The 13,270-nt window shown below is 38.0% G+C and overlaps 1 protein-coding gene across 3 annotated transcripts; it reads left to right on the forward strand.

Moving 5' to 3' along the window:
- Window positions 1-162: 162 nt before the first annotated feature.
- Window positions 163-9,462, forward strand: LOC111157503 (tigger transposable element derived 4). Of its 3 annotated transcripts, none has more exons than XM_022518977.1 (2): window positions 163-325; window positions 7,065-9,462. In XM_022518977.1, exon 2 carries the CDS (start codon window positions 7,524-7,526, stop codon window positions 9,057-9,059), a length of 1,536 nt encoding a protein of 511 aa, XP_022374685.1. In that variant the 5' UTR covers window positions 163-325; window positions 7,065-7,523; the 3' UTR covers window positions 9,060-9,462. The 3 variants fall into 3 exon arrangements, with proteins under 3 accessions (XP_022374685.1, XP_022374666.1, XP_022374676.1); XM_022518958.1 differs by lacking the exon at window positions 163-325 and adding an exon at window positions 5,006-6,740 and having other exon boundaries at window positions 7,067-9,462; XM_022518968.1 differs by lacking the exon at window positions 163-325 and adding an exon at window positions 5,006-6,740 and having other exon boundaries at window positions 7,071-9,462.
- Window positions 9,463-13,270: the final 3,808 nt, after the last annotated feature.

Genomic DNA, 13,270 nt, shown 5'->3' on the forward strand with positions numbered 1-13,270 from the left:
GCCCAGCCGCATCTCGATGGTGCCAGCGCGCCTCCCTTGAGGCCTCCTCCGCCCCTCTCCTGGAGGCTGGCCCCGCCCCTCCCGCTGCGGCCCTAGCAACCACATCCGGGGCTCCGCGGGTGCTGTTGCCCGGGTAATTTTCTGGCTGCGGCCGATCACAGAGGGGTGTGCACCCGAGTCCCGGTGCGCCTGCCAGAGCCGGGAGCTTGCAGAAGGGCGAGCTGGCCTGGTCTTGAGTGGTCGGAGGTCTCCTGGAGCCCTCAGCATCCCTTCTTTCTCACTCATACACCCCAGCTTCACGCGTTAGGCGTCCCCCCAGCAGACGGTGAGCCGGTGGCGGGAGGGTGGAGGTGGACGTAACTCGCCGCCACGCATATCACAGGAGAGCCGAAGCTTTTTCAGCTGCGGGAGAGCACGTAGAAGGTTGTTTCAGCCCCGCCGGGAATGGAGGGTGGCGGGAATGCGGGATTAAGGAACAGACGCGATGCGGGCGCCTCACCCTCCCTTCCCCCGGTGTCTGGAGCGCCCCACTCCGGCCACGTCACTCACGCCCACCCCCTTCAGGAAGACCAGACCTCCAAGCCTGGCGTCCCTGACTTCTTGACTTGCTGTCTTTGTAATCACTCTGCCCTGCTCGCTTGCCGACGGTGGACCCCTTATACTTTTCTTTCCTGCTCCTGTTTCTTTATCCAGATGACTGAGTTCTGCTTTATTTGATCGCCCTATTCCTTCTTAGGTAGATCACTGCCCTGTCTACAGAAACCGCCGAGCAATCCTTTCTCTCTGAGCCCTTTGTAGTTTACTAAGTTGAGACCCAGCCTGTGCTGTGGATAGTCTCCTTACTCCCGGCGCTGAATGGAGGGAATGTACGGCTGCGCAGTGGTAATAGGCATACCTTAAACTCATTTGCATAGAGTACCTACAGTTGTCCATCCACATCTCTCATCAAGGTTCTGAGCTGTTTTTCCTTTGAAAGCCTTGCATGCTCATTTTTCACTTGTAGAAATGCGAAGGATAACAGTGCATTCCGTGGGATTTACTCTTCTTTAGACTGTACTTCTCACCTGCTTTTGTCGTATTAGCTGATGAGACATTTTTAAAGGCTCAGTGCCCAAAGACAGACCTTTGCCTTTACAAATTCTAGGAAGTTTCAGAATAGTGAATCATATATCCCTGTGCAAATATCTTCCCCATATCCGTGAATAGGAAATACCCGTGCCGACACAAATGTTTCAAAAGTAAATAACATTATTTATCGGCTGAGATCTCCAGGAGACTTCCTCTGTCAAAAACAGTATTGAAGTCTCAAAACATGAATCTGTGTACAAAGGACCCTCATCTTAAGTGTCTCTGTCCTTAACAAAAAGAGAAGAGCAAATGTATATCACTCAAACTGTAAATGTATATCACTCAAACTGTAACTTCAGTTCTAAAGCCTCCTGTGGACTTTTCTGTTCAAAGCCATCCTGTTAGTCTTCTCAATTACAAGAAAAGGATCCCAATCTAGAGTAATTACTGCTCTTACTGCATAGGAATAGAATGGAATTTAATAGCTAAGTACAAGTATTCTTAGTTTCAGAAGGGTAATTAGGAAGAGGAGCATGGCAGTGCTCAGTGGTGCCTGAATGATCTGTACTTAACTGTTTGAGTTGGCTGGCACCTTAAGGATTCCTGCCAAGCGTCTTTTGAGTTTGGGAATGCTTAGCTTCATTAGAGTTAGTCTAACTATTAAATTGTTAGACTCAGAGGTGTTTCTTAAATTGAAAAGGTGGACACTTGCTTTCATTATTTGTCCTTAGCTGGATAGTTTCCTTGGCAGGTGCCGATGTTTTTGATAGAGATTCAGATGGATTCCAAACTGTTTGGAACTCATGTTAATTTCTGTTTGGTGAAGGCGCCGTTAATCATGTTAGGTACTCCAGTCCAGTGTGATTCCGGTACTGCACGTGATTGCTCTTCCTACATAGTGCAAGGCTCCACACAGGATTAGCCTTCCCATAATTTCTGCTGCCCCAGGGGAAATTAGAATGTAAGTTGTCTCGAAGAAAACACTGAAAGCTACTTCAGCTGGTGATGGAAGACTGTGAAATTCTACGTAATTTATTTTGGAAAAAGGAAACAGTAGCTGGTATTTTTTTTTTTTTTAATTTGGAAGAAATTTTTGATGCTGACAGAAAGACCTTATTTTAAATCTAACCCTACTTAGATGGAGATCTTTCTTTCTTTCTTTCTTTCCCCTCTCTCTTTTTTTCTTTGCCCTAGAGTTTGGTGAATTCTGCCTGCTCATTCTCTTTAGGAAGAATAGAAGATTACTTCTTTTCTCTAAATTGGCATCTATGTTTGGAGAGGTAAGGAAAAAGGTAATAGTTGTCTGCTCTGTATGTTTATGATATGGGGATTATCTACTAATTTACCTTTGTACTGTTATTGGCTATTATTCAGCTTTTGAAAAATCAGATGCTATTTATTCTCTTGGCTTGTAGGAAGCCTGTATTTCATTTATTGACCACAAGTGAAGGGGGGCAACAGGTTAGAGCATATTATTCCTTTCTGAATGAATTAAATGTGCACATAACCTTTTTTCTTCACTTTAAATGTTGAATACTGTATGCTGCATATAAATATTATTTCCTCAAGAGAAAAAAAAGGTGCTACCTTCAGATCTTTTCTAGGGGAATTCTGGTAATGTTACAATAATTTTATCACTCTCTATCATCAGGTCCCTTTTCATGGAAACATATTTAATTAATGATTGCACGGTGTAATTCTCTGGAAACAGAGGATTAGAGGATAGCGATAAATGGAACATCTAAAGAAGCCTATGAATAGTAGTCTGAGTGGAGCATAAGAGTAGAAATTACTTTAACTACAAAGAGAAAAAAACTGAAGTATTTCATAATTCCATTATCTAGAATTAATATTCAACATTTTATCAGGTTTTTTTATATGCATTTATATTTTTTCTACATTTATTTAAGAAATTGTTACTTCGAACCGACTGTCTGCTGGACACGAAGCACTGTAGGAATAGCCGTGAGCCTCTACACTCTTGTAACTTATAGTATACGCTAGTTTTGTTGGCATACAGTTTCACATTTTGCTTTTTTCACTTAAAATATTATGGAATTTCCTTCATATCATTAAATATTCTCCTTCAGTGGCTCAGTAGTATTTTAACTTATATATTAATTTATTTACTTAGTCCTTTTTATACATTTCGGTTCTTTCCTGTTTGGTCTGTAATTATAAAACAACAATGTGAGGAATATTGTTGTATGGTAAAATTCTAAGATGACTTCGAATGATTCTCACTTTGTATAATTCCCTCCCATATGAACATGATAGGACATCATTCTCATCATGTTATATTACATGCACAAGGGATTTTTGCAGGTGTAATCAGTTGACTTTAAATTAATCAAAAGGGAGATGATGGGGATGGGCCTAAACTGATACGGGAGCCTTTTAAAAGCAGGAAGTTTTCTCCTGCTGTGGTTGCCGCAATGAAGGCAGAGAGATTCAAAACATAAGAGAGATTTGACAGGAGGAAAGTTCTCTATTGCCGAAATGCAAAGGGCCAGAGTCAAGGACCCGAACCAGGAGCTGAGAGCAGTCTCTGCTGACGGCCAGCAAAAAACTCAGGGACCTCAGTTCTCCAGCCACAAGAAGCTGAATTCTGCAAATAACCTGAATGAACTTGCAAGCAGATTCTTCCCCAGAGCCTCCAGATAAGAGTCCCATTTGACAAACATCTCGATTTCTGCCTGGCGAGATCCTAAGCAGAGGATCCGGTTGAGCTCACCTGGACTTCTGGCCTGCAGAACTGTGAGATAATAAATGGGTATTGTTTTAAGCTACTAAATGCAGCGATAGATCATGAATACATATGTAAGCCAGGTTCTTTTTATATTTATAATTATTTGTTGGGGATAAAATCCTAGGTCTGAACATGTTCAGTGAAAGTTACCCATATTGTTAAGGTTTTTGTATCATATTACCAATTTGCCCTTCATAAGCTTTGTACCAATTTATATACCTCCTCACAAACTATGTTATGACATTCTGGCAAATGCTAGATACTGCCATTCTGATAGGCAAAAACAAAACAAAACAAAAATAACGAAAAAGTATCTCCTGTTTTGAAAAAAGATTTACATTTCTCTTGTTACCAGTAGAATTGACTATTGTTTTCTTGGTGTTCACTTGGTAGGTCTTTTTTAGTGACTTCCCTTTTCTTATTCTTTAGTTGGCTTTACCATTGACATAGAGAAAATAGCATCTAAAGTGTAGTCCAGTGTTTCTCTTTTGTAACATTTTCAAGGAGTAGAATGATTAATGATCTTAATTGAGAGAGTGGGTACTTCTGAGAAATATCACCTCCTGCCATTACTCCCTGCAAGAAATATCCCAGACATTATACTGTGGTTAGCATCATTGATTAAACAGTATTGATGCCTTGTTCTTTTTTAGGGAAAAAGTCTGGCTTGTCTGGTTTTTCATTAGGCATGTGGTTGTTTTGGGAATAAAGACGTATTTTATATTACCATGGGAAATTGTAGGTTTCATTACTGTTTTGGAAGGAAATATATGCTGTTAACTCTCAGAAAACAACTAATATCTTCCTAAATAAACATATCATTATTTTCAGTTTGATCAAGATAATCACTAATCTCTGTGTATATTATATTGCTTTATTTGGGAGGGGATATGGGAGGAAATTCAAGTGACTTTTTCTGTTATCCTCGTTATTTGAGGTGATAGGGTTTATTTCTGAGAAATGATGAAATAAAGCAGAAGGCAAAAAAGAAGGAAGGAAGAAAAGAAGAAGGGAAAGAACAGAAGACAAAAGGAAGAGAGAAGTTGGGAGAGTCCCTTTTTCCCTTAGAGCATAGTTTTGCATGGTTTTCTCTTAAAAAATTTGTTCTTGCTACCTCAATTTCTGAAGGTTGGTATCTTCCTAATAAGAGTGAGATATTTTAAAATGTTTATTTGAAGTAATTGTAGACTTATAGAAAATTACAGAAAAATGTGCAGAGAGGTCCCATACATGAGAAAGGGTTTTTTTTGTTTATTTTTTAGTTGAATGATCAAAGCTTATTTATTTAGAAAGGTCAGCCCACTTAGCATTTGGATACGGTTGCTATTTGTGTTCACAGAATTCATAAAGGCCTATTCTTCCATTCTTTTGTAGAGGCTTGATATTGTTTCTGTTTTGTTTTGGGTTTTGTTGTTGTTGTTTGGTTTTGTTTCATTAGGTTCAGATAGGCGTTGAAATGCTGCCTCGGTTTGAGTTGGTGCTGGGGACATAGAGTGTGTAACTATTATCAGAGGAGGCCACACCAGTGTGATTCAGAGATACTCCAATACAGTGAAAAGAATGGTAGAGTTTACATTACAAAGCCTGGATTCTGGGCTGCACTCAACCACATTATAACTATATGAGCTTTGAAATTCAGTTTTATCTTCTTCCTGAGTTGTTTGGAATACAGGAAATAAAGGTGTTTAGAAACTAAAGCCCTGGGCTATTGTAATTATTATTAGCACTTTTTTACGGTAACAGCAGGAAACTCCTTTACCAGTTGTAATTCCTATGATAAAAATTACTTTTTTTAGACAACAAAGGCAGAGGAATTTTGACAAAAAGTCTTGTCCAAAAATTTTGTACAAAAAATGCACATGACATCTTGAAACCTGGCAGCACAGAGCAAAAAAACCTAAGGGACATTGTGCTCACACTATTTCACACAGTAGTAACACATGCTCATCAAATTAGCTTGTTACTTTGGCCTGCGGTAGGCTCCGAGCCTGTAGACTCTTGTAGGGTAGGTGCCACCTGGGAAGGTAGGGGCAAGCCTATCTAGGTCCGTGACTGTGACTGTTCTCACGGTACTGTTTGATTTATGAGAATCCCTGCTTTCAGTATATATTTCAGTGAGGATTCTTGCTTCTGTTTGCAAGTAGGATTTTGAAAAATCTTTGAATTAAAAGGATCAACACAGCCAAGGGGGCATTAGAGAGAGAGTAATGACGGTATCATCACCAAACATTCATTGAACACTTTGTAAGGGGCCAAGTGCTGTGCTGAGTGCTTTCCACTCGCTTGTTGAATCTCCTTGAGTGTCCGATAACCCTGTGAAGTAGGGACTGTAGTTACACCTGTTTTACAAATAAGGAAGCTGAAGCCTCATATGGTTAAGTAAACCACCCAGGATCACGTAAGTTTAGATGGCAGAATCACTTGTCAACTCAGGTGTGTCTGACACCAAAGCCCATACCCTTCCAGTATAATAAGCCCTTTATTTTACAAATAGGGAAGGAGAGGTCCTGAGAGGTTAAGATCTGTGGTCACTTTCCTTCTTACTCCGGTCTGGGTCTTTTTCTGCATTATAGTCTCTTAATCATTTGCTTGTTCCTCTACATGTTGTTGATTTTTTCTGGCCTCTGTGCATCTGGCTAATGTGTCAAGCTGGTCCAAAGTTACGAGGTTTGTAAGCGTTTAGATGAAACAATATTTAGATTTTTAAAATTTGTAATGGAATCACTTGATTGGATTTTTAGTGAAAGCTTTTCTACCCGACTCCTATAAAGGGGACGCTCTCTCCCATGTGCTATTAAAAGTTGAACCTTGTGACTACTGTCTGTGTTTTTCTTTTAGAGAAGTCAGAGGGGGCAGTTGTGACTTCATGTGAAAAATAGCCACCAAAGATCTATCCAGCATCATTTTTAGTTCTTTAATTTTGGTAAGTGCCCATTTTTAAAACAGATTAAATTTGCCTAAATTATTTCAGAAGTATATATCACAAAGCACTTGAAAGCAAGCGAGAATTCAAAAGCACAGAGCAGAGCTAGAGGGCTTTTTACAGAGACCTTTAGGAGGTAAGCATTTCTCATGAAAGCTTTGGTTATTAGATTCTCAGAAACATGTTCTGATTCTTTTCATTATTATTAAAAGCATAACTAGTTAGTATAAATATTTTTTTGATATTCAATGGGCACATCGTTCCTAAAATAGCTTTCTCTTTTCTTCTTTTCTTTTCTTTCTTTTTTTTTTTTCTATTTTCGAGAGGCAGAAGATATACCCTCCAGTCCTAGAAGGATTCTACCACTTTCTTCTCCACCCTGAAGAGACTTGGAAATTAATGGGTAACAGTTTGCATGAAAATTACTGAATGCGTTTGCTTCTTATCTCAGAGGCCTTCTGCGGAGAATTAATAGGAGGTTGAATGCGTGCGTGGATAAAATGGATCATCTTAAAGGATTGAAGTTCCAAAAATATATCAGCAGGACTGGACAGGTTTGACATAATGAGATTTCTATTTTAGCTTGACTTCTGGAGCACTGAATAAACTATAAACTGAGCCGCACAGGTCCTGGGAAGGAAGTTTCTCTTTTAAAATACTCTAGCTGTGTGTAACGTTTTTCTTATTCAGGACCTTTGAAAATACATTTACTTACTGATTTTTAGAAATTTAAAGAAACAGCCACCAGCAAGACGAACGATCTCTGCATAAGCACTGGTGGAGATGGCAGAAGCTTCGGAGGATGCCTCAGCCCTGCCTGTGACAGTGAAGAAAAAGAAAAGTTTATCCATTGAAGAAAAGATCGACATCATAAATGCAGTAGAAAGTGGCAAGAAAAAGGCAGAAATTGCAGCTGAATATGGAATAAAGAAAAATTCATTGTCTTCTATTATGAAGAATAAAGACAAAGTTCTAGAAGCCTTTGAATCTCTGAGATTTGATCCAAAGAGAAAAAGACTGAGAACTGCTTTTTACACAGATCTGGAAGAGGCATTAATGAGGTGGTATCGAATTGCTCAGTGTCTAAATGTACCAGTTAATGGTCCAATGTTGCGTCTAAAAGCTAATGATTTTGCCCAGAAACTGGGACATAATGATTTTAAGTGCAGTAATGGATGGCTGGATCGCTTTAAATCTAGGTATGGTTTAGTATTCAGAGCTCAACCTGTAGAAGCTACGGGTGTACCAGTAGACCCTTCAACTGTCTGGCATCAAAATGTACTTCCTTATTATTTAAATGATTATCATCCTAAAAATGTTTTCAATATAAAAGAGACTGGGCTGCTTTATCGAATGTTGCCTACAAATACATTTGCATTTAAAGGAGAGACATGCTCCGTCGGAAAGTTATGCAAAGACAGAATAACTCTGGTGGTTGGGACAAACATGGATGGCTCAGAGAAACTTCCTTTGCTTATCATTGGAAAAAACAGAAATCCACATTGTTTCAAAGGTATAAAATCATTGCCTGTGTGTTATGAAGCTAACAAAATGGCATGGATGACCTCAGACTTATTTGAACAATGGATGCGGAAGCTTGATGAGAAATTTCAAGCCCAGCAACGAAGAGTGGTGATTTTTGTTGATTCTTTTCCTTCACATCCAGAGGTAAAGAACCTAAAGTCCATTGAGTTAGCATTCTTTCCATCATGTTTATCTTCCAAATTTATAGCAATGAAACAAGGTGTTATTAAAAGCCTTAAAATAAAATATCGACATTGTCTTATCAAGAAATTTTTAAGCTCTGTTGAAGGCAGCAAAGAATTTACATTTTCCCTACTAGATGCAGTTGATACTTTGCACCTTTGTTGGAGGGCTGTAACCCCACAGACTATTGTTAAGAGCTATGAAGAGGCAGGATTCAAATCTCAAAAGGGAGAAAGTGACAAGACCAATGCAGAGACAGACACTGGTCTTGATTTGGTTGCCCATGCTCAGGCAGCAGGCGTGGAATTTCCTGAAGGTTTATCTATAGAAGAGTATGCTGCCCTGGATGATGATTTGGAGACATGTGAAGCTGCACCAGAAACTGATTCGGTATGGACCGAAGAAAGTCCATCAGAGGAAACTGGATTTTATACTTCTGATGAAGAGGATGATGGTGGTTCTCTAGGAAGTGAACTCCCTTTGCCATCAAAAAATGAGGCATTAACTGCTTTAGATACTCTTAAAAATTTTCTTAGAAGTCAAGATATAAATGATGAGCTTCATAATTCTTTAGCAGACCTTGAAATTTTTATTAACTCATCATCTAAATAATTATTTGTGGTACAATATCTGAAGAGTAATAGTTTTTCCTGATGTATTTTACTCTATGAGGTATATAAAGGGAAAATACCACTTAAACATTAAAAAAAAGAAAAAGAAAACTTTGGTTTAATTGCATATGTCTTTGACCTGAATAGCAAAGTTCCCTAGGTAGATTAAATAATGAGTAAGTCAATGAAAAATATGAATTTCAATTTAGCAAGGTTTGGGGGAGTATAAAATGTATTTCAGAGGCCTTGTACTTGAAATACCTGATATAAATGTCAAAAATAAAAAACTCTTCAACTATTTGATTCATACAGGTTGAATTGGTGATTGCTATTTTCTTTAAGTGCAGATCATGTTCTAGAATATTTTAATTTATCTACCTCATCTTAGAAATAAAATATCTATTACTTAGATATTTATTTTTATAATGACATATATTCTAGCCTCGTATCAAATATTAATTTTAAATTATTTTTCTTGTAACTAGCTTATCTTACTAAGAAGAAATTATGAAAAAGTACTGAAAATAAAATCTGACCCAATTATACACCAAAGTGATTAAAAATATATGTCTCACTACTTTCCAGTTACTTCTGTAGAAGGTCAAATGAAAGACGATGACCTTATCAGATGCTTTTTGTCATCTATAACCAAATGATTTGGATTCTTCCTAAATATTTGTTTGTCTATGTGTGTGTTTAGTAGAATAATCTATTACTGAAACATTCGTGAACTCTTATAATATTTATATTTTAATAAGATTAGTCTTAAAAAGTATATATGAAGACATGTATGAAGTTACTAGAAAAGAAAGTGTTTTATGTGGTTCTTAGTTTTCTAATTTTAACAGATGAAACTTTTAATCTATCATTTTATTTTCTTGATTTTACTGAATTTTATTTTCAGGGAAAACAGTGTCTTTTCAGCATATTTTGATATATTTAATATTTTTTTCTTTCAAATTCAATGGCTAACATATTGAATTAAATTTCTGTCTGAGGAAGTTTTGTCTACAGAGTGTTTTAAAATATTGTGTGAAATTATTTACTCTCCGTCCATAAAGTAGCCTTTAAAAGTAGAAAAATATAACGTGTCAGACTTTTCTGTTGTGAAATTTTAAATGCCATACTTATTTAATGTATTACATATAATTTAGGGTACGCTTTGAAAAGTATTTTGAAAAAGTGTAAAATGTTATACGGATTATTTTTATTGTGAATTACTAGTCTGCCAAAAAATGACACATTTGGAAGGAAATACTTATAGAAAGTATTTTTATTTTCCATTGTTGATTTATTCAGCTTTTGAGGTTTAGTAATAGCAAGCCTTAAAAAATATTCAATTAAGAAAATTTCTTGTAGGGACGCCTGGGTGGCTCAGTTGGTTAAGCAGCTGCCTTTGGCTCAGGTCATGATCCCAGCGTCCTGGGATCGAGTCCCACATCGGGCTCCTTGCTCATCAGGGAGCCTGCTTCTCCCTCTGCCTCTGCCTGCCATTCTGTCTGCCTGTGCTTGCTCTCTCTCCCTCTCTCTCTCTGACGAATAAATAAAATCTTAAAAAAAAAAAAAAGAAAATTTCTTGTAGATCATCATATAGATTACTTAAGTTAATCAAAAGCATTTAAATTAATGATTTAATTTAAAGTTTTAGCGTGGTTGAACTGTGGACCTGAATCATGGATCTTAATCTCTCTGAAGAGCCCTAGCCGTAGCTAGAGCACCTGGCCTATGTTGAACCTTCAGTAATTCTTTTCTCTTTGTTTCTCTACTCCATACCGTTTTGATATCAAATATTTTTATTTAATCATTCCAGATATTCTATGACATAGGAATTATTACTTCTGCTTTTATAGATGAGGAAATTGAAACCTGAAAAAATAATTTGGTTAAAATCTCAGAACCAAAACCAAAATGCAGTAGTAGTTCCCTGTCACCTAGTCCTTGTGTTTCTATCACCACACTGCTTCTTTTCTATACTCCATTTAAAAAAATGCCGTTGTTTTTCCCCCTTGAGTTTAGAGGCCTGAGGGTGAAAAAGTTCAGAGAATTTGCTGAATCTATGTTGATAGCTCTGTTCCCAAGATCTCTCCTGAGAACACTGTTACTAATACAACACTTGGACTTTCTGGCTTGGTAATTCTGTACCACTGTAACACAGAGGTTCCAGTGGAGTTCTAAGGAAAATATTTGAAACAACATGAATATGCCCAAAGTGCTAAAAGTACCCACCGGTTTTTCTCCTATGTGACCTGATTCATTTTCCATTTCTGGGGTATAATAAATCTAAAGGGGATAAAATTAGACAATTCTCCTATAGAGAATAAGAAAAAGATGCCTGCAGGTTTAAATTTAAACTTTAAGTTGTTAATGTTGTATACTTTTCTTTAGAGGTTTTTTTTTTTTTATTTTTTACTATTTATTTGACAGACAGAGATCACAAGTAGGCAGAGAAGCAGGCAGAGAGAGAGGAGGGAGCAGACTCCCCACCAAGCAGAGAGCCCAATGCGTGGCTCAATTCCAGGACCCTAGAATCATGACCTGAGCCGAAGGCAGAGGATTCAACCCACTGAGCCACCCAGGCTCCCCGATGTTGTATACTTTTCTGTGTAGTTTACAAGCTATATAAATTTAAACAATTTTCAGAACAAAAAAAATTTAAGTGAATCTTTTTTTTTTTCCCAAGATTTTATTTATTTATTTGACACAGAGATCACAAGTAGGCAGAGAGAATGGCGGGGGGCGGGGGGGCAGAAACAGGCTCTGTGCTGATCAGAGAGCCCGATGCAGGGCTTGATCCCAGGACCCTGAGATCATGACCTGAGCCGAAGGCAGAGGCTTAACCCATTGAGCCACCCAGGCGCCCCAGAACAAAAATTTTTAAATTCACTTTTCCTAGAACAATCACGGCATACCTCAATCCTGATTTATCTTCTCCACACACAGTTAATACAAAGCTGGGACTAAATGTCACTTGTCTTTTCAGAAAAGAACTTCACTTAACAATTCACCTGCTTTTCAGTTAAATGTAGTATTATTTTCATTGTTCTTTTCTAAATTTCTATGGTTGCAACAATGTTTTCCCTTCTGTCTACTTCAACAAACAACAAATCTTATATTGAATTTGGGACGTTGGTTCGCCTCACTAGAGAAAGGTTTGATTCAGGATAGAGTAGGACAATGAGTAAACCAAGACCTGAGGGTTTCATTTTGCCTGCCTGACTTCTCATTTGTACCTAAGGTCGAATGTAAAACCTCCCACTTACAGTATACAAAGCAGAATAATTGGGAGGAGGAGAAAAATAGGGGAGGAGAACGGAAGAAGAGCTTTCCAAGTAAACACCTCAGATGTCGAGAGAAGCCCTTTTCAATCATTGACTCATTAGGGACCCAGTAGAGACTGACAGAGAATTTGTTCCTTAGGGGAGGTAGCACCCATATCTGCCAACAGATTCACAGTTCAATGGTGGTCTGGATCTTTGGGGGTACCTAGAGCTACCTAGCTAAGTACAGCATGGCTTAAGGCAGTCAAGAAGCTACACTAATTGCTGAGAATTCCTACTGCCAGAGGAAAGAACTAGGTTGGGGACCATGGTTTGCACACAGTAAGTTCTCAGAAAAAAATTCATTCAGTGGAATAAATTAAATCTAGCTCTAGTTATATGCTACCTTGCAAAAGACATTTCAATTCTCTAAATCTCAGTTTGTACTATCCATAAAACGAGACTGACACTTCATTTGAATTTATTTTGAGGATGAAAGAAAATTGTGCATGCAAATGCATTTAGCAAATTCTAAAATGTTCCCCAACTATAAAGAATGACTAGAAAGGCGCCTCCATGCTACTACTTCCGGATATGCCCTGGCATTATCTTTGTGGTCACTAAACATCAATGACAATTTTCTCATTGGCATTCTTCTATGCAATAAAATCGGGAAGTCAGCATTTCCAGGACTATGCAATTTATCTGTAGAACTAAAACATTTTCACTTTGAATGAAGGAATAAGGTGACTTAGAAACCTTTATTTTTCCTTTTGCAAAGCTTCAGCAAAATATTACAGAGAGTCATCTGCTCCACCATATGCTCACATGACCTCTTTATGCCATCACACCACAGGGGGTGGTGGAGACGTCTGGCATCTTTTCTTATAGGAGTGCTGATTCTATCGTGAGGAGTCCATCTTCATAATCTCATCTAACCATACTTACCTCCCCC

Source organism: Enhydra lutris, unplaced genomic scaffold, assembly GCF_002288905.1.
Source record: "Enhydra lutris kenyoni isolate GAN:26980312 unplaced genomic scaffold, ASM228890v2 scaffoldscaffold3, whole genome shotgun sequence".
NCBI lineage: Eukaryota > Metazoa > Chordata > Mammalia > Carnivora > Mustelidae > Enhydra > Enhydra lutris.